Source organism: Triticum dicoccoides, chromosome 6B, assembly GCF_002162155.2.
Source record: "Triticum dicoccoides isolate Atlit2015 ecotype Zavitan chromosome 6B, WEW_v2.0, whole genome shotgun sequence".
Lineage (NCBI taxonomy): Eukaryota > Viridiplantae > Streptophyta > Magnoliopsida > Poales > Poaceae > Triticum > Triticum dicoccoides.
Window position 1 is genome coordinate 115465154 of NC_041391.1, and position 22175 is coordinate 115487328.

Genomic DNA, 22175 nt, shown 5'->3' on the forward strand with positions numbered 1-22175 from the left:
GGGGGTTTTCTCGATCTACTATAGGTGGGGATAAGGGGAGTTCGAACCGGCGCGCGAGGTAGGTGGGTGAATGTGTGGTGGGGAGTGGTAAGTTAGGTGATTTAATGACAATTAGGACGTGGGGAGGGGAAATGTACAATATGCTTTCTAATTTATAGCTAATTTATTTAGGTCGGATTTTGTTGTTTATTTAGAGATGTAAAAATTTGACACTCCCACTAAACAAAGTGTCGATCGAGTTGCTACAACTAGATGATGCCCCGCGCGTTGCTGCGGGAACGTGTTAAAACCAATCCATAAATTAGTGCTTAAAACCAATGAAATTAAATGTAAGAGTTTTACATGTTAAAAATGATAAAACTTAAAAGAAGTGTGTGTGGCAAAATGATGTATAAACGAGAAAAAAAATCCCCACAAATAGAAGACATGATTGATGAAGTGGCGTTCTTTGAGTTGATAGGTTAATGCAAAAAATGCATGCATGCGTTGGGAAAATAAGACATGCATGACCAATGAGGTGGCATAATTTACATTAACGCAAAATGTAACTTATGAGCACATGCATGATTCCTTGATGCCACACAATTTTGATCGGAAGGCTGTAAATAATTGAGGTGATGACAAATCTAGTAGTGGGGGCTAGCTATTTAGGTATAGAAGATATGTATAGGATCCAAACACGATGTTAAACGTCAAACTAAAATTGATGCCATAATGTGAAAAGGATATACTGCCATCTTCACTCGATTTATCCGTAAAAAATTGAAGCAAGTGTTCTACACTTCTTCCTTCTCCACTGTTCTGCACATCATAGAAGACAAGATAAGTTAATGAATGATAATTTTTTCAATAATACAGAATGCATACAAACACTTATTTCTGATTTAGTTTGCATTTCTTGCTACGTTTAGTGTGTCCTAGCAATTTGCAAGCGCCGCATCGGATTTTCAACTCATCAAAAGAGAGTGGTCTACCATTTTTCGAGACAGGGCGGTTCTCATCTACCTTTGTTGCACCTTTGCTGGACACTTTCATAGGATCTTTAACTGCGACCATGTTGCCTTCACCATCGTCTACATATTCAACTGCACACTTACTGAAGTCATTTATATTGTTGCTCAAATTTTCCTGTAGCAGATCATACTCATGACTCTTAGCTATCACAGCCTTCAAACTATCATGTAACTGATCCCACAAAGCTGGGTGTTTGCATGCCGCATGCATAGCTTCTGAAGCTAACACACTGACCTGGCTATATTTCATTCTTTCCTCTGCCCCAGTCCAACCATATCCCAACAGATCGCTTGTGCACCTCGCGGGCAGTCCCAACCTTGCTTGTTTCGTGAACCGAACAAGGACTAAACACTTTGGTATTTTAGATATGTTCAAGTACTTCAGTACTTGGAATATGTGTTTGCAAGGTAGACCCTTTCGAATCATTCTTCTGCAGCTGCACCGTATAGGTTCTGCGGAATTTACTGCTGTATACTCCACCCAAAAACGGCTATTCCGGTTATTCTTCAAGGCCACGATGTACTTCTGTGATCCGTCTCCCAGCTTAATTTCTACAATCTCCATGCCATCAATTTTTCTAAGATCATCTTGCAACATATAGAAGTTTGCTGGAGTGAAGACGTGAGAAGCAGCTATCTCAAGTTCCCTCGAGCTAGTAACTGGCACCGGTAAACTCTGTGAGGCCGTGCAGTCATCTCGTGCCTCATTTTCACGGATACGTACAATGGCGTTCTCATAATGCAAAATCATATCCACCAGGGTCATTTCACCGTCTAGGTGGAGGTGAGGGCATGTGTTTAGGCTTTCACTCCGCTGGTTGCTTTTCATGCCAAGCCAAAACCCCTCTGTCAGATAAGCCGCGGCCCACAGTCTCCTCTTCTTATACATCCTTCTCAACCATGTTACTGTTTTTTCCGACTGCCATCTTTTGGTAAACGCGTGCCATCTCTCCTCAAACGTGGCCGTGGACGTGCTGTAGTACAGAAGGGTTCGGAACTCCTTCAAGGACTTGGGATTGAGGTGAATCTTCATATTTTTTTCTATATGCCACATACATATACGGTGCCACCGTCTGGAAAGACTTCGCGAATTGCCTTGATCATCGCAGCGTCGGCGTCTATGATTACACTCTTCGGCATCTTTTGACACATGGACCTCAAAAAAGTCTGCAGCAGCCACACGTATGTCTGTTCGGTCTTGTCCGAAACTATGGCACAACCAAAAACAGTGGTCTTCCAGTGATTGTTAAGACCAACAAAAGGTATGAATGGCATACCATAGCGGTTCATCTTGTACGTGATGTCAAATACAAGCACGTCGCCAAAGTCCTCATAGTCATGACGAGACTGGGAGTCACACCAGAACATCCTATTCAGGTGTCCTTCCTTATCTAGCATGTACTCGAAAAAGAAGCTAGGATCCCTCTGTTTCCTACTAGCCATGATGCCTATGGCTGTGGCAGCATCACCTTTTTAAAGCAGCTTCCTCTTCTCCCTGGCACAAAGGTTGTATATTTCACGCCTGGTAAAACCAACACCACCATACCATACATGTTTGCTGATGAGGCAATCCATCATGTCGTGAATTCTAATCCCAGCAGCTCCATGGACATTATCTCATGCTTCTGAAACTCTTTGATTTTTCTGTGGGACCAAAGAAAAGGTACCTCGTCTGGTCCTACCAACATATGGCTATGCTTGTCCTCAAAACTTGCAACATACCAAACCCCACGCTTTTGGTCAAGCTTGACAGTCAGGTGTGCTTTGCAAAAGCAGCGTGTCTCGGCTCTGAGCCGACGGCTATGCCCTTCCTCGGTTAGCAACTTGCTGTCATGTTTCCCTTGTCTGGAACAAACAAACTTCCTATAACGCATAAGATGTGCCTCGGTTTTGCTATACCTGACCTTATTCTTCCTAATGCTGAAACCATTAGCTCTAGCATAGCTGTTGTAGAAATCATACTCAGCATCATGAGTCATAAAAGTCATGTCCATTATTTGCATGAACATATCCCTCTTGTCATCTGCACTGCCTGTATCTTGGACATTCATTACCCCACCATCTTCTGTCACCTACACAATCAAAACATAACCATGAAAACTGTTTTGTATGGTTTAACATTACTTACATCCATAGAACATTGATTACAGACATACCTCACTCATGATGACCGATGACTCGGACTCCCCAGAACCAGGTGCATCTAATGATTCGTCGTTAAGGCCTGTCTCCACGTTGGATTCACCGTAATAGTCGTACGCATTATGACATTCGGAAATGAACTGAAAAATACAACACAAATACATAATTACTTATCATATAATGTTCCAGAAGAAATTCAATTTGCATGCCAACAAAACGTTTCACTTACGTACCTGACTAATGTAATCTTCATTCGAGAGCTCCGAGTTGTTTTCCTGATCATCATCAAGCTCATCAATCTATAAATTTTCAACACAAAGATTTAATGTTGTCGGATGCCACCAAAAAATTACAACATGACAATGCCACGCACATTAAGATCGTCCCATTCGTTCCCATTCTCTGACCGATGTTCACGATCTGAATTTTTATCATCTGACCAATCTTCTATCCAGTCTTTCATCAGTTCTCCAAACTCCATGTCTACCATGATATCAGTTAACTCCTCGTCCGCCATTTCCTACAACCAATAATATGTATCATCACATGTGCAAACATTATCAATGATGAAATATAAAACACATAGCACATGATCAAGGATGTTATGTAAACAACCACAACCGAGGCCGTTCAGATCTGCCAAAATTAGTAAGGAAGATGACCACGACACCCGTCGAGATCACTTTCAATCGCGAGGAACTACACGATCTCAAAACCTAGCTAGATCTGTGATTACCTCTGCCACCGGATACCTAGGTTAGCCGCCACATCAATTAACGATCCACATGGTGCGCACAGCCGATGGCAACCGACGCTACGTGAACCCAGATCACGAGGAGCAACACTACCGGAACAAGATCCACGATCGCATGCGCCGCCGGGTAGCTAGGTTACCCGCTCCGCTAGGTTAACCACTGCCACTGGCACGGCGGCAGTTCGTTCGATGTTGCCGCGAGCGAGACTAGAGGGGGGACGCGGGATGCGGTACCTGTGCGCGATCGTTGGAGATTCATGACGTTGTCGCGCCCGCTGTCCGACGAGATCGCCGGCGACGAGATAGTCGCCGGCCGGTGGAGATCTACTACGTGACTTATGGAGCTGCATCAATGCTCGCGAGATTGATGGAGCTGCTCGCGTGAATGATTGGATTCGGCAGGTCTTACGTGGACGTGGGGTCGTGTGATGTTTTTTTTGGACCAGGGTACTGTACGTATACGGTCTGGGTTATACAGGGCTAGACAAGGCTTTGATCTGGGCTGCGGCGGACTAGGAAAAAAACAAATTCGCGGGGACAAAAATACCCCTCCGAAATTAGGTTAGGGGGGAGCACCGGAGCAGGCCTCTCAAACCACAGGTCGGGCGGCCCCGAGTCGTCCCCACTTGGGCAACTCGGGCGACGCCCTAAACCCAGCTGCCAGGGGCGCACACTTCCTCCTTCCCTCCCTCCGTCGCCGTCGGGGGACGCCGCCGGTCTAAGCCCGGGGCCGACGGCGGTGGCGGAGGACATCGCCTCTTTCCCGTGACTTTGGCGTTATGCGGGGCCCTGAATCATGTGAAGGCGTGCCTGATCCGATCGGCACGGCGATGGCTATGGTCTGGCGGCGTCGGAGGCGGCGCGGGCTGCGGGCGCGGCGGCCAGCCCTGTTCGGGTGGTGGCGGCGCTGCACTTGGCGGTGGCGACGGCGCGCCATCTGCCTTTCGACAGCGGCGGCGTGGAGGGCCTGGTGATCGCGTCGGCACACCTCCGCTCGGATCTGTTCTGACCGGTGCAGCCGGTGGTGGTGGTCATCTCTTCCGTCAGAGGTGGCTGGCCTGCGGCTGGGTGGTCGGATCTCGAGATTTGTCATCTTGTCCCAGCTACGAGTTGGGGAGACATTGTTGCCAGTGAAAACCGAGCTGTTGGCGTGCGATGACGGCATTTTGCACTATTACCTTGATGAAGGCATCGTCGTGTAACTGTTATTGACCCACTCGTGCTGCTTCGGGGAAAACCTTAGGATCTGGTCTTCCAAATGGGACGATGACGGTACTAAGGTGCCGTTTCTCTCTTGGGAGCATTGTTTTGAGCAGCGTTGAAAGATAGAGGCAGGAGGTGGAGCGACTTCGTCTTGCACGGAGTTTCGATGGAGCTGTCAAGTCATGCCTGGCCGACAGGTGCTACGCTGAGTCATGCCTGGTTGGTAGGTGCTACGCATGATAGATATTTCAGAGTCTTCGCGCCTGGACGGATGAGTGTAGGGCGGTGGCGCCGTTGGGCGCCGTGGTGGCATCGACGGATGTCCGGACTGGCAAGAATGATGCAGATCTCTCTCCTGAAGATGAGTCAGTGGTCCAACGATGATGACGGCTTCTAAAACGTGTGCATGTGGTGTGCGCTTTAGGTAGGCTGCACCAGCTGTTGGTCCCGATATGTTACGTGAATGAATCGACGATGACACCGGTTTTAGTTACGAGGAGTGAGAGCACTCCACATTATAAAGTTTGTAGGTGTGAGGGATGGCTTCTGGTGGATTGATGTATATTTTTATTAGACCTTTGTGGAATAATTAATAAAGATGGTCACGTACATCTATTGATGCAGAGGCCGGGGTTTAACTTTTTTTCTAAAAAATAGTGGTTGAGATAGGAATTGGAAGGTAACATGGAATTAAGGTGTACTTAGAGTATGTGTTGTGCAACAACAAGTGTTTAACTTGGCACGAAAATGAACCAATCAGCAGTTTGGCCAAAATTTGTACTCTAATGATCTATTTCTAATCCCTGTCTCCAAGCTCTAATGTGTGTGTTGCTTCCGTGTTTCGTATTTGTAGTCTCCTAGTTGGAATCTTTCCGGACACCTTTGAGGGTAAATAGCCTGTTCCAGATGTTTGGTGAAGAAAAAATTGGCCAAAAGAATTTAAGAACATCCAGTCGCTGGCTTTCAGTATGCCATAAACTCAAGTGGAGTAGGAGTGTTGAAGCCTCCTTCCCAGTTTAGTACTCAGAGTTGTGTGATAAAAATAAATAGGTGGATCTCACTTACTGTAAATGCAAGCATGAAAATCTATCGACTACTTTGGACTACATGGAATTTCATTCCATAATAGTTTGTTCAATCTTAACTGAACAAGGCCTCCGGGAGAGTGCATATCCTAGTGCTAACAAGCATAACATTTGCCATCTATTTCAGATTTATTAAACTAGATATAGACTGATAAACTTCCAAACCAACACTCGACATATATCTTGGTAAAAAAATGAACCCTTAAAACACGGTCTTTGTATTCTCGAGGAAAAAACACGGTCTCTTTCAACACAAAACCACTCAGATTATTATAAACTACTCCCTCCGTCCCATAATGTAAATACATTATGGGACGGAGGGAGTAGTACTATAATCCAGTGGTCATCTTTTAACAATGAGAAAGCTAACAAACCGGCAGAAGTGACGTAAAATGTGGTCATGAAAAATGATGATTCTGTAAAATGCAGTTTCAGAGCATGAAAGTGAATCGTTGTACTACTAAGGAGATGGATTAGGGAAGCAAGCCGTTGTTGCTGGAGGTCAATTGCAGGAAAGGAGTTACGGAGGGATGGCGAAGATAGGTAGCGGGCGGCACTCAAGATTAAAACGTGGCAGGAGGGGATGAAGTAGATGGGTAGTGGGTGGCGGTGGTCGGTGAAGATGCAAAAGGGGCAGGCGGAGATGAGTACGGGACATAACAGGATGGAGAACCGTCTACAGTTGGTCGAGTGGTGTACGAGAGGGCCCTGAAGGAGTGGGGCAGGAGGCTAGCGGCGTGGTGTAGGAGGGGGCCGCCGAGGAGCAGGGAGGGAGGCGGAGCCGAACAGGAGGGGTGACTGAGATGAGCAAAAGGGCGGATGTGGAAAGCTGAGTTGGGGAGAGGTGACCGTGAAGACGCTGAGCAGGAGGACACTATGAAATAATGGACACTCTTCCATGCCATGCGAATCAATTTTTTGGTGAATCGAATAATTCCGTGAAACATTTGTGAGGAAAAGATATATGAGAATTGAATGGCTTTAGAAGTAGGTTGGTATGGTGTGATCCAAATAAATAGGTAGAGTTGTAGCTCCATGAGGTACTTCAGGTTATTATAACTCATACACATACCGCCATATTGACATTTATGTACAATCCACCTCATGTTGGGTTTTTATGTGCAATAACCTGATTCGGTTTTATTTTACTTTTGAAAATTGAGAATGGGAAGTGTTTGGAAAGGTGACATATGATTGGCTGGTCCAATTGGTGGGTTCAGTTCGTGCATGTGTGTTTCGATAGTTTCGGTATGACCATCCTATTCGCTTGTCCCATGTGTGTGCCTCTTTCGATGGGATTGGTGGACCAAACTGAGTACGTGTGTGTGTCTTATTGCTAACATTATCCCAATTTGTGTATCATGGCTGCTCAATTGCCTATTGTTGATGCTCAGTTGCCTATGGTTGATGTTCAATTGCTTATAAATGATATAAATTGGCTATAATTGATGCCTAGTTGCCTGCTAATGGTAATTAGCTGCCTACCATTGCTTCTCAGTTGCCTAAATTTACAAAAATTGTTGCCTAGAATATTATGAAGTTGTTTATCATTGTTTTTCTAAGCCTACAAACACACTGAAGTGGCCAAGACTCACCATCATGTTGCCGACCATAACTAGCAATAAGACACAAGAGCATCATCGGTAGACAACATCATAGTATTATAGGCAATTTAGAAACAACGACATACAAGCATGAAAAAATAAGCAACTTAGAAGTACTGGTGAGGAAGTTAGGAGAATTTTAGATAAAATTAACTAGGACACAAAATGTAGTGAAGTTGCATGCTTCTAGCACTAAAGTTGCTTCTTGTCGAAGGAAAGTTGTTTATGAAGGTGATGTGATATTATCTACCTCTATTTTGAAGTTATTTTGTATTATTAGTTAGTTGTTTATTGTTGCTAATTAGTTATTTTTAGGAGTGAAGTTGCTTCTGTTTAGCACTAAAGTTGCCTCATCTAGCATCAAAGTTGCTTTTGAAAAAAAGTCAAAGAAACATATCCATGCGGGGTTTAGTTTTGAAGAGTTCATCGCGACTGGGCTACCCAACTCATGTGTGTTTGCCATCATTATGTCTATTGATTTTAATGATTTCCATAGGCAACTCGACGGAAAATTAAGAACTTGCATAGGTTTGTGGCAATTGTCTGATCCGCCCACCTATGAAACTTCTCATTACCCCCTATGCAACTTCTCATCTAACACCTGTGACCTGGCTAGCCAACAAACCCGTGCTCAGTAGTGTTAGCAACTTAGTGGCCTGGTGTTGCTGCTGCTCCGGCCGTGGAGAGTTCCACGGTAGCTTGGCAAGTCGGCTGCGGCGGCGGCTGGCATGTTTCGGCGTCGGTTCGTCCGTAGGCAGTGTGCGGCGGCCTTCGATTCCTCTTCCCGTCGCCCGCACTCCACTTCCGTCGATGGACGGGGCTTCTCCCAGCCGTGGTCCATCGCCCGTCTCGCGCTCGTCTCGCGCCCGGCAGCAGGACCGCTCCCGTCTCGCGCCCGGCAGCAGGACCGCGCCCGTCTCGCGCCCTGCAGCAGGACCGCGGCCGTCTCGTGCCCGGCAGCAGGACTGCGCTAGTCTCGCACCCGGCAGCAGGACGGGCCGATGGCGGATGGTTGGGGGCAGCTCAGGGGTGCGAAAGGTGGGGCCTTTCCACCCGTCTCTATAGGTGGTGTGGCGCTGGGTAACTGGTGAGGTGGCGTCGAGGTCTTGGATGCCGAGGCGGCGGCCCTGGTGGTGGTGTCATGGTGCTCTTGGGCAAAGCCCGTGCCTGGGTGCTGCCCTGTGACCATGGTCGTGTGGGCGGCATGGTCACCGGGGTGTGGCGTCCGGTGGCCGTGAGTATTAGCCGGGGTGAAAACCTATTCTATCTTCGGACGGACCGGCGGTGGCGAAGCTCGTTCCCTTCCTGAAGGCGTCGCCGCGGCCATCATTGCCTATCGTGTTGCTCCTGGGGAAACTCTGACTCTCGGGTCGGGCGGTGGCGACGCTCCGGTGTCGTATCCTTCCTGAAGGCACCTCCTTGGAGCCCATGGTTCGTCATATGCGGCTTCATCTCTTCGCGGTGACGTGTTCACGGTCGAGGACCCGGCTGCTCTTGTAGTGCTTGGGGTGGTGTTGCTGCGCTTAGCGCTTATGTATCTTGCCTCAGGTGTGTGCGTGTGTTGTGGTGGCGTGCGTTTGTACCGGGTTGTTGTTGGTCGATGCTTTATATATAAAGCGGGGCAAAAGCCTTTTTCGGTATGTATGAAACTAAGTTGTATACAAATAAGGATGATGTTAACCTACTAGCTAGTCATTGTAGCCACCTTAGGATACTGTTAGCCTACCTTGAAAACTAAGTTGCCTACAATACTACGAATTTCGAAAGCGAAGCTAGATATGATAGACTACTTGCTAGTTATTATGGTAGAAAAACTTAAAGGGTGAAGCTAGTTAAATTGGTAGTCATGGTAGTCAACTTCAAATGGATTTTCGTTGATAGGCGATCATACTACGCAGACTAATAATAAGTTGCTTTTTTAGTGCACTAAAGTTGCCTCCGCAGCATCCGAAGTTGCTTTAAAAAAAGGTTTCTCGAAACATACCTATATGGGATCTAGTTTTGCAGGACTCATCGCGACAAACACAATGGTGAAAACAGAATTAAAATTCGACGCTCAAGTCAAAAGTTATGGATTTTAGAAAGTTTTGAAACCCCAAATGAATGCATGCACGTGGATGTTGCTGAATAGTGGGGCGGAGGGGAACGTGAAGACCCAAGGGGACCAGCCGACCAGGTGTTTTCTCTCTTTTGTCAGGTATCATCTTTTGAAACGTGTGGGATTAGTAACAATGCAATCGCATTAAGAATACTGGATCGGATGGCCTGCATGGGTGCGCTCGCTGCAACCAAATAGTGCAGCTGCACTAACAAGACTTTAGGTATTTTAAAAGATCAGATCTGTTATAAAGATTCATCACAGTACAAAGCACCTCAAACATAATAGACATTACAACGAGGTCAATGGACCACCAAACAAACATTGTTGTCGCCGGAACAAGCTACCAACATGCCCCTGTCGTCACTCCCATACACGGGACTGGCTGACCTTACTGATGATAGCTGGGAATTCTTCGTGCATAGCCCTCTAAGGACGAGCGCCTCAGAGCTGAAGTCATTGCCATTTAAACTTTGAATCGATCTGAAGAGCTTGACACCAAATCCTAACGTTGCGTACGCAAGGCGAGAACCCTAATCTCGCAGCCCCGAGGAACTGGCGGGAATCTACGTCGGAGCTTCGTCTAGTCTGCTCCGATGGACGAATTTGAGGAAGATCATAGCCCAGAAAATGAACATGAAGAAACGCCCCATCCGTCCGAACGCTGCCCCTGCGAGGAATAAAACCCTACCTATCTACTAGTCGGAGCTGAGGCAGCAAGATTCCTCTTCCCGCCATTGGCTACCAGAGCAGCTGGCAGAGGGGAGGCAAATACACATGCTTGCCGGCGGAGATCGAGGGGAGGAAGTCTTTCCCTTAGTCGTGTTGCGAAAGGGAAGATAGAAGCCGCTATAACTTGATTGGTGGGTTCTTCTTCCCAGCCAGGTGCATTCTCTTTTATTTATGTTTCATATCATGGTCTTCTTACCAATATGTGGTGAGTTGAAAAGAATTACTAGTTGGGTTCAGCTTGAATTTCTTTATAAGACATTCTCTCTCCCAATTGAAGAGGATAGAGAAACTCCCTTAATGACTGTTCATGCCCTTGACTGTCAATTCGATTCTTTTTCTATAACAATTGAGGTTGCTTTAGGTTATATATTCTGCCCACTTAAACGGTGCTCCATTGCATTAGCTATGTTTTGTTAAGTGCACCAATCAATTAATCTCTTAGTATGCCGACCTTTGGTTTTGTGAACAGAGTAACCAATCTCATGGTATGTTTGTTGTGCCACCAAAGTTGTTCAGAAATTTGTAAACTGATGGTACTAGAAACAAAATAATTCACTTGAATGATTTGTGTCTAGAATAATGCATTGGTAGTTACCAATATAGTTGACATCTTTTTACAATTTCTATAAATGATAGAAGTTTACCTCGAGGTCTGCGAGACATCTATGTTCCAGATTTTGGTGTTTTAATAAGATTCTTGAAGCTAATGTTGCTGCACAATACCTTCTCTTTTACCTTTTTCATTTCTGTTGGGAGAAAGACTATGTCGCTCTTTCTTAAGAAATTGTTTACTAGATGAAACAATAGTCACCGTACAGAGTTCTTGTACTCCCTCCGTCCGAAAATACTTGTCATCAAAATGGACAAAAAAGGATGTATCTAGAACTAAAATATATCTAGATACATCCCTTTTTATTCATTTTAATGACAAGTATTTCCGGACGGAGGGAGTACCAAATTTTTGTGTGCAACCTAGATCGATTTTCATATTCGTTTATTGTATAATATTATTATGCAGAAATGCCATGGGAGACCAGAAGCTCAACGTCAATTGGGAGGATGTGAGTGTTGCGCTGATTTAAGTTGCACATACAGATATATTTCTAGATTATCTCCACTTGTGGCTGCGAGGTCCTGGGTTCGAACCGGCCTCCTTGCAGAATTACTATGCAATGGAAAGACCGTTCTTTCCCAGACACACTTTGTGTGGAGCTTTCATCGTGTACACCCTTTTTTGGTGTTGCGCTGATCAGTATAACGTTACCTCATTTTTTTCCTGTTTATTGATTATGTTCCTTCGTTGTTTGCAGATGATCAGGTCTTTCGTTCTTATACTTCTGCCAACTGTTCACCGACAGGACGGACTATGGGTAACCGCACGAGGGTGATGACAGAATAGATGGACTGAAGTAGGAAGCTGCCAGAGATGGGGAATTCATGTTCGGCCCGTACTTTGGTTGGACTAATTGTACATACCCCCTGCGACTTTAGGTTCATCTTAATTGACTGATCTTAATGTCAGGTGCTAAGTTATCAAATTTCTTTTTATGACATATACATGAATGACACTCTTTGGCTGGGCAATGTAGAATTAGTTGGTCTCTTGATAGGACATGTATTATTGTGTATGTACTTAAACTGTAAAAGAGTTCTAATAGGTTTTCAGGAACATCTATTGTGCTTTGTGTTGTTATTTTGTTCCATTATGCTTATGTAGCTAAGCCGAGGGGGCCGTTACCGTCCACGTCCCCCGCCACCACCTGTTGTTGTCGACCAGACGACTGTCGACGGGGCTGCCGAGGAGCCTCTGTTGCCTGGCCACGCTATGGAGGTGGTGACGACTCTTGCCTTTGTGCAGGTTCCTGAGAACGAGGTTATGACTGATGTGTCTGCGGAGCTGTCAGATAGGTCTGAGGCTGATAGGGCATCCAAGTGGGCACGTAGGAAGGAAAAGATGCTTTGTTACCGGTGCGGAGACAAGGGTCACTTCATTGCGGAGTGTGTGGCTATGTTATGTGATACCTGTGGTAAACTGGCACACGACTCTGGGGAGTGTCCGTTGCTGCGAGATCAGGCACCGTCGCTTATGATGTATGAGGTTGCCGATGAGTTCACGAGTATGACCACGGGGATTGTCAAGGTTACCAGAGGGGAAGTGGCTGAGACACAGATCGTGCAGAGGCTCCGTGAGTTGGCTCCTGGGAAGTTCCAGTGGGACCTTGTCAGTATGGCTGATAGGATGTTCAGGGTTGAGTTTCCTTCTGTAGAGGATCTGCAGAGGTTGTTGAGCTTTGGGATGTGTAAGGTGCCGGGAACGGATGGTATCCTTGAGTTTCAAGAGTGGAAGCTTGTTGAGCCTCAGGGTAAGCCGCTTACTCAGGCGTGGCTGCGATTCTCCGGGGCTCCCTCTATGCCGCTGCAGGATGCTTGGGTTGTGGCCAGTATGGGCATCTTAGTAGGGAAGCCTGAGCGTGTGGACATGGAGTTCACTAGAGCCCATGGGACTGCTCGGGTTTTGGTTAGTATTTTGAACATTGAGTATGTCCCGGATGTGGTTAAGTGGGCTTATCGAGGCAGAGTCTATGATCTAGATATTGAGTTTGAGGATGAGAGCCTTCTGGTTGCGCCGGCTCATGACTCTGATATGGATATGCACGAGAGTTATGGCGGAGTGGGGGTACGGGAATCGCCGGCTGAGGACCCTGGACGACAGTCCAAGGGGCCGGGGCCCAAGCTGGCGTCTACCGGGGATGGAGCAGTCTCACCCACCGTGGTACCTTCGACGACTCTGAGATTTGGGTCTTTTGAGCCTCACTCTGCTCCCCCGAGGCTCTGGAGTGATCGGGTTGAGTCCGAGGAGGCGTTTGAGCTTGAGCTACCGGCTTTGGGGTTGGAGGGTGCTGTGGGCACGATGCCTGGGGGTCGGCAGGAGGCCACTCCCCTTCGTGCTCAGCACACAATACCTTCTCAGGAGGTGCCGCAGATTCTCGTACCTAGCTTGTCGGGGAGTGACCTGGGGCAGGCCGCCTCGGGTTTCTCTCCTATTGCTGAGGAAGGAGACTCGGGGCAGGTGGCTTCCGAGTCTTTTTCTTCACCGGGAGGGGGTCTGGGGCAGGTGGCCTCGGATAACTCTTCCCCCGTCGCGTCTGCCTGTTGGCTGATGCCGGCTTTACCTTCGGGAGGCGGCTCGGGGCAGGTGGCCTCGGAGCCTCCTTCTCTTTCGGGACCTGTGCGGGTGGCTTCACCGGTGCTAGGTGGGGAGCGAGGGCAGGTGGCCCTTGTTCGGTCTCCACCACCCATCCTGCCGGTATTGCCAGGCGGGGCGTGCCTCGAGTCGGCGGTGAGTGCTTTACCTCTCTCGGGCGATGCCGTGGGTGAGCCCGTGCAGTTGGATCGGCATGTTGGTTGGGGAGCGGCAGGAGGCCGGACCCCGGCCGCGATCTCTCGGGAGGAGGTCATCGTGTTTGGAGGGATTCAGGATCTGGTTTCTGAGGGGCGCCAGATGAGCGTACGTCTCCAGACCCAGCTTGATGTGGACGATATTCAGCAGCGGTGCACCATGAGGGCGGCCAAGCTTCATGACGTTGAGGTCACTACTGGTATGTCGGTCAATACCTCTAATTCCATTTTGCATTTTTCAAATGATGAGATTGTTCAAAATGCAAATCAATTAGGAGTTTCGTTGGGTAGTAATGACACTGAAATCTCTAATTCAGTTAATGATCCTTTAGACCTAGAGGCTGAGCGGGCCTTAGAGATGATCCGTAATATTGCGGCTGTTAAACCTATGAGTGATTCTGAGGTTGATGCGCTCGGGGTCAGGGTACTAGACAACTTTTGTGCGGATCTTATGCAACCTAATACTAATGAGGATGTTCAGGCTGAGTCTACCGAGTTAGTGTTGGCTAGCCCGTCTGAGACTGGTTGTGAGGACCAGTTGCAGAGTCAAACGGTCCCCAAGCGCAAGTGGAAACGGAAGGTATACCCGGTATCCGTAGTGCGTAGGAGTGCTAGGATCGTACGGCAAAAAAATTCCATGATGATCTATGAAAGGAATATTCTGGAATAGAAGAGGTCTAAAAGACTTAGCTAAACGAAGGTTTCTTGCTGAGGCGTCTGTCGGGCATTGTTTAGATTTTATAGCTCTATCGGAGACAGGTAGAGATAACTTCGCGCCTCAATTTCTAAATACTTTATCGGGGGGTATAGATTTTGATTGGCATTGCTTGCCACCGAGAGGGAGGTCGGGTGGAATCCTTCTCGGAGTTAGGTGTGAAGCGCTTGAGGTTCGCAGCGTGGTCATGGGAGACTTTGCTGTTAAGTTTAGGGTGCGATCGAAGGTTGATGGGTTTAATTGGGCTCTTGTTGTGGTATATGGTGCTGCACAACCCGAGCTCAAACCTGAGTTCTTGGCTGATCTTGTTCGGATTTGTGGCTCCGAGCAGTTGCCCATCCTGGTGGGGGTGATTTCAATATCATTAGACGGCCTGAGGATAAGAACAATGATAATTTTGATGGACGATGGTCGTTCATGTTCAATACTATCATTGAAAGTTTGGACCTGAGAGAAATTGAGCTCTCGAGTAGAAAATTTACCTGGGCGAACGCGATGCCAAATCTGACGTATGAGAAGTTGGACCGAGTGTTGGCTAGCGTTGATTGGGAACAGAAGTTTCCCCTGGTGACTGTCCAGGCCTTATCCCGTGGTATTTCTGACCATACGTCGTTATTTGTCGACTCTGGTGCACCCACACACCTGGGGAACAAAAATGTGTTCTCCTTTGAGATGGCTTGGTTTGAACGAGATGGCTTCCTGGATCTCGTGGCCAGAGAGTGGGCTAAGGATTCAGGAGGGAGGACCGCACTTCAGCGCTGGCAGAATAAGATTAGGCACTTGAGGAGTTTCCTACGTGGGTGGGCTAAGCATCTGAGTGGGATTGATAAGGTCGAAAAGGAAAAGCTCCTTGCCCTTATACAGTCTATAGATGTAAAAGCGGAAACCACGATATTGCCGGCTGCGGAGTTTCATGCCAAGCTCGAGGCGGAATTGCGGCTGAAAGAACTTCTTAGAGAAGAAGAGTTGAAGTGGGTGTTGCGGGCCAAGGTCCGGCGAGTAGTCCAGGAGGCGCGAACATGCAATTCTTTCACATGATCGCTAACGGTAAGCATCGAAAGAAGAGGATCTTTCAGCTTGAGCAAGATGAGGGTACGATTGTAGGATAGGAAAACCTAAAATTGTACATTACCGAGTATTACAAGCAGTTGTTTGGGCCTCCAGAAGAGAACTCTGTGTCTCTCGACGAGTCAAGGGTTGAGGATATTCCTCAGCTCACAGCGGTGGAGAATGATATTCTTGCGGCTCCTTTCTCGGAGAAAGAGGTGCTGGAGGCCATCTCGCAAATGAAGAATAACAAAGCGCCGGGTCCTGGTGGTTTCCCAGCGGAATTTTATAAGAAGTGCTGGCATATCATTAAAGGGGATTTGTTGCCTATGTTTAATGATTTGTTTGCTGGACAGCTTCATCTTTTTCAACTCAATTTTGGAACGATTACCCTTTTTCCTAAGAAAACAGAGGCTGTGAAAATTGAGCAATTCAGGCCAATCTGTCTTCTTAATGTTAGTTTCACAATTTTCACCAAGGTCGGGACCAATAGACTCACACAGATTGCGCATACTGTTGTGCAGCCTACCCAATCTGCTTTCATGCCGGACATGAATATCCTTGAGGGGGTAGTGGTCCTTCATGAAACGCTCCATGAAATCCACATGAAAAAACTGGATGGGGTTGTTTTCAAAGTGGATTTCGAAAAAGTGTACGACAAAGTCAAATGGCCATTCCTTCAACAGGCCTTGCGTATGAAGGGTTTTGATGAGGCTTGGCGACGCCAGGTAGAATCCTTTACGCAAAAAGGGAGTTTTAGAATTAAAGTAAATGATGATATTGGGCACTATTTCCAGACACACAAGGGTCTGAGGCAAGGAGATCCAATGTCCCCTGTTTTGATCAACATTGTGGTTGACATGTTGGCAATCCTAATAGGTCGGGCAAAGGAGGCCGGTCAGGTGGGAGGCTTGGTGCCCAACCTAGTTGATGGGGGGGTGTCCATTCTGCAGTACGCTGATGATACTATCATCTTTATGGAGCATGACCTGGCAAAAGCGAGAAATATGAAGCTGGTGCTTTGCTTATTTGAACAATTGTCTGGGTTAAAGATTAACTTTCATAAAAGCGAATTGTTCTGCTTTGGTAGAGCCAAGGAGGACCAGGAGGCTTATCGGCAATTGTTTGGATGTGAATTAGGGGCTTTACCTTTCACCTACCTAGGTATACCCATTCACCATCGTAAGCTTACAAACCGAGAGTGAAAATGCATTGAGGATCGGTTTGATAAGAAACTTAGTTGCTGGAAGGGCAAACTTCTGTCATATGGAGGCCGATTAATTCTTATTAATTCGGTGCTCACGAGTATGCCGATGTTCCTACTATCTTTCTTTGAGGTTCCAGTTGGGGTTAGGAAAAGACTGGACTTCTACCGATCAAGATTTTTTTGGCAGAGTGATGAACTTAAGAGAAAGTATAGACTCGCCAAGTGGGATGTCATTTGTCGACCAAAGGACCAAGGGGGGTTGGGTATCGAAAATCTTGAGGTCAAGAACAGATGCCTGCTTAGTAAGTGGCTGTATAAGCTTTCGGGTCCGACTGATGCAACTTGGGCGCAGATTCTTCGTAACAAGTATCTGCAGTCTAAAACTTTGTCACAGGTGACAGTGAGACCAACTGATTCGCCATTCTGGAAGGGTCTTATGAGAGTCAAGGCAACTTTCTTTAATAGAGCAAAGTTTATTGTCGGTGATGGCAATGACACATGTTTCTGGGAGGACACTTGGCTGGGTGATACACCATTAGCAATACAGTACCCAACCTTGTATCGTATTGTCCAGCGACGTGATGCGCTAGTTGCAACGATTATGCAGTCCACTCCCCTTAATATTCAGTTTCGGCGGGTGCTTGTTGGTGAGAGATGGGAAGCTTGGCTCCATCTGGTGCGTAGACTGATGGAAGTCCAGCTAGCTCAACAGCCCGATCAGCTATGTTGGAAGCTTACTAGGAATGGACAATTTACTGTAAAGTCGATGTACAACGATGTCAACAACTCCACTGTTATTCCTAGTACCAAACATGTGTGGAAAGTAAAAGTGCCTTTGAAAATTAATGTGTTTATGTGGTTTGTCCATAAACAGGTAATTTTAACAAAGGACAACTTGGTCAAGCGCAATTGGACTGGATCTACTAGGTGTAGCTTCTGTGATCAGGACGAGACCATTAAGCATCTCTTCCTTGATTGTCCTTTGGCAAGAATTCTGTGGCGTTCTGTGCAAATTGCTTTTAACATTACTCCTCCGAGTACGGTTGGGTCGTTATTTGGAACACGGCTGGATGGGATAGAGTCCGATACAGCTAGACATATTCGTGTAGGAGTGTATGCGTTGTTATGGGCAATTTGGAACTGCAGAAATGATTTGGTTTTTAACATAATAACTACTATTCATTTTTTGCAGGTTATATTCCGTGCTACGACGCTGATCCGTATGTGGTCCTTACTCACTCCGACGGAGGCTAGGGAGCGTTTGGTTACTGGATATGTCCGGTGGGAGATGGTAGCGCGGGATATCTTCAACCGGTTTGGTTGGCGGTCATGTAATAGGATAGGCAATTAGTTTTCGTATCTTTATTTTACCAGCCGGTTGTGGCTTGTGGCTTTTTCTTGGTTTAGCATCGAGGCTCTAGGTGAGCTTGCTTTTATTTTTGTTGAAGACTATACGACTTTGTTGAACCTATTTTATTTATTGAGGTGGCTGTATGCATCAGAAGGCCGGGAAGTCCCCCCTTTTCGAAAAAACATATATTGAAATCTTCCATGGGTCTTTTCTTGACTGTTATGAAATCTTACAGTATTATGCTAATGTAAAGAAACAGTACTTTCTATATGCATATTAGGACCCTAAACAGCATGACGATGTTTCTCTTGCTATTACAATAAAGACAAGAGGTGGGTTTGATTCAAGATTACTTCTTATGATCCTATTTCTCTTGTTAATTGCAATAATAAGTCTTTGCTACTCTAATCTGAACTTATTTGTTTTATTCGCTGTTTCCATTTGGAAAATAGCTGCAAAACATCCAGGTAATGTGGCACTGCCCATGAAATGTTTGAAATGTCATTTGCATTCATATATTGTTTTCCGAGCACTTCATTTTTACTTCTTTTGCGAGTTTCTCAGTCTCCCAATGCATCAAGTTTGTTAATTTGTCCATGCAGGCATTCTGGTTTTTAGACTTAACCAAAATCTAGTTCTTAAAAGAAACAAGCCCACCATGTGGGTCACTTCTCTTAAGCATCATCATCGAGTAAACATGTTTAATATACCTATCATTAGGGTTAAGGCTACCAAGCCTGGGTTTAGTTTGTATGGTTGGTAAATATTCATCGCATCTGGACCTATGCTTAATCATATAGAAGTACTAATTCCATGTCTTTATGGGTTGGTTTCATCTTTGTGGAACATCATCTTTTACATATTATACCAGCCTAACTATGACAACATATAGAAACATGTTCAGAAATAGATGAAGCAACAACTCTTGCCTCTTACATAAAAAACCGAGTAACACCACATTATTTGGCATAGGCTTCAACGCCAATTTATGTCTCATGGGCCATTTGGCACGACGGGTGATCTAGTGAAGTGACGTCGATTTGTAGATTCTACGACTCCCGGCGAAATTCAGGCAATTTATCTGAACCTGAAGCGCGTACGCACACTGGACATGTGTTACATCTCGAACTGTGCGTACCCGAATCAGTAAATTAATGAACCTTTATTTTTTAAACTAATCTCGATTTTCTTGTTCCTCTTCATCCGTCGTGTCATCCCGAAAGTGCATGCACCTGACCTCAGGTGTGCTGATCAAGAGGAAGCCGCATGGATGATCCCGCCGCGGCCGCCGGCGCCTTCTTTGGGCGCCCCGGGCCGCTGTGGCCCCATAAGTCCGGCCGTGGGTGCATGGGTCCTGTTGCCGCCAGCGCCTTGCATCGGAGGCGCCGCTCTTGCCGCCGCACTCATCAGCTCTAGCGGGACGGGAGAAGCCTCATGGATGATCCCACCCTGGCCGCCGGCGCCCTCTGCCGGGGCGCCTGGCCGCTGCGGCGCGGGGGCGGCGAATGACGGACGGATCGCCCCGCCGGCGCCTTCCCTCGAGGCTGCAGGGAGCGCCCTCGCCGTCGCCCCCATGACCTGGCTCGGGAGGGACGACACGTACCGGACCAGCTGGAGGAGGAACGAAGGTGAAGGCGACGCCATTGCCGATTAGCTGTCGCGAAGGTGGGACGAGCACAAGCTTTTGGCGACCGGTCTGGCCCGTACAACGGTGCAACTGCGCAAAAGGGTCTTCTCTTCTTTCTCCCTTTCTCGGTCGTCTTTTAATGGGTCGCTAGCTGTGTTTCTTTTGCATGGAAGCCGCTGACGTGCTCTATTCATGGGTGCCGCGTGGTGGACGCGCGCGGAGCAAGCTCGGGGGCGACCCAAGTTAGCCACTGAACCGGTCCGAGCCACCAAAACGTACCGTCCGCGTGGAATGCTCCATCTCCGGTCGCTTGCGACTCGCAAGAACTCCGAGACTTTGAATGAATCCAACGTATACGTACGGTTCAGTTCAACGGCGTGGATGCGTTCGTCTGGACGCGGCTCTGCTGGCAATTAGTCAACGGCGATTAGCTGAAGTGCCCACAAAATGCACATGCACTTCACTGCCTGGACCCATTAAGTGGTTGACAAAGAGAATGGGCCTGGAATATATGGTCTTGTTTTTTTAGGGAATGTATATGGTCTTGTTGAAAGCAATTCCGTTTGATTGATGCCCTATATTGAACTGGACCCACGTATGAGAGCTACGCCAGTTAGGGCGTCGCATTAGGGCATCTCCATAATGGACCCTCAAATCATCTGCATCCGTCCGGACCACGATATCCAGATACAATTTGTCATCTAACACTATCCCGCATCGGTGAGTGCACCGGTCCGGTTATTTGTTTTCTCGCAAAATGGAAGCAAACTAGGAGGTGGGTGGCAGGGGGCTTTGCGGGAGTCCGGATCATCGCCACGTAGAACCCTGACACCCCCCCGCCCACCTAAAATCTCATCCAAAACCCCGCTTCTCCATTCTTTCCTCTTTCTCTGCATCCACTTCCTTCATCGCCAACTCCGCCGCTCTACCGCCCCGGCCGCCCGCTAAGCTATTCGCTACACTCAGTCACCACTCCGCTTGCCACCGGTCCATACCTCTCATCCATCCGCCGCACATGTACAAACCGTCCCTAGGGGATTCACCACATCCGACAAGTATTTGTTAATGTTCGTGCTAATTTTTGTTGTCCCTTCTTTAAAGCAATTGATACGGACAAGGAGTACATATACGAGCACTACGTTGAGGCATCCGACGAGGAGAGGATTTGTTCCATCAATCAGAGCCATCAGATATTTCTGAAAAATAAATGTGAGAATTCAATTGGGTTAGATTAGAAGTACAAAATATTCAGAAAAAAAGATTAGAAGTACAAAATAAAGCCTACTTAAACCTTCTTTGAGCCAAATAAATAGCCAGTTAGTCGAAGTTGTAGGTTTCTTCCTGTGCCCGCTGGCACTTGTACATATGATCGGCCTCATGTTAGCATTTTGCACAATAATATGGTTCAACATTTTTCTGAGATTGGCAACATTGGCACAAGCATGGAGAAAGAAAGAGTTTAGTAAGGAATCACATTAATTTGGGACGAGCCCACCAGAACAAGCTCCGTGAGGAACTGAGGAACTTGATCGCTTGGTGCAACGCGTGCTAAGGAGTCTATTCCGATTTTTTGAACACAGTACAGACGCAAACGCACATATATACGTGCATACACTCATACACACACTACCCTTATGAGCCACCTCTCTGAGACTGGGCCGGCATATCATATGCTGAAATTTTACAAAGTCACCGTAGACGTCTCGTAATCGACGGGAACGTTTCCTTCATTGAATACACATCGTCGGAAAAATCTTGAAATAGATTCAGGATAAATGCAAGCATCATGACTTTAATCTTGATGGGCTAGGGTTATCACTGTCCACCTAACCATCCAATCACAGATTGACACGAGTCTATTCCAAATTAAGGTGTGCCAAGCTGACCAAACCAAACCCGTGGCACCAAGCCACCAACTTAAATTTATCATTTCTTACCTGCTACCATAGTGATAATAAGCCCTTTACCTTCATAGTTAATCCTAGCTTCTTTTAACCCATAATAATGCATTGAGACACGATTGCGGCTGATGGTGGGCACGAGTCGGTCGAAGACTTTATAGAGTATGATGTGGCTAATGATTATGTTGTGTCATAAGGAGAATGAAATGCAAAGAGAGCCTTGGCTCAGTGGTTTGGCATGCGATTGTGCAGCCTAGCGACCCGAGTTCAATTCCTAGAATTCAGGTAATGCACAGG

The 22175-nt window shown here is 46.9% G+C and overlaps 1 protein-coding gene across 1 annotated transcript; it reads right to left on the bottom strand.

The window, feature by feature from the left end:
* Positions 1-19270: 19270 nt before the first annotated feature.
* Positions 19271-20049, bottom strand: LOC119322240 (translation initiation factor IF-2-like). The gene has a single exon (XM_037595736.1). It carries the CDS (start codon positions 19992-19994, stop codon positions 19602-19604), a length of 393 nt encoding a protein of 130 aa, XP_037451633.1. The 5' UTR covers positions 19995-20049; the 3' UTR covers positions 19271-19601.
* Positions 20050-22175: the final 2126 nt, after the last annotated feature.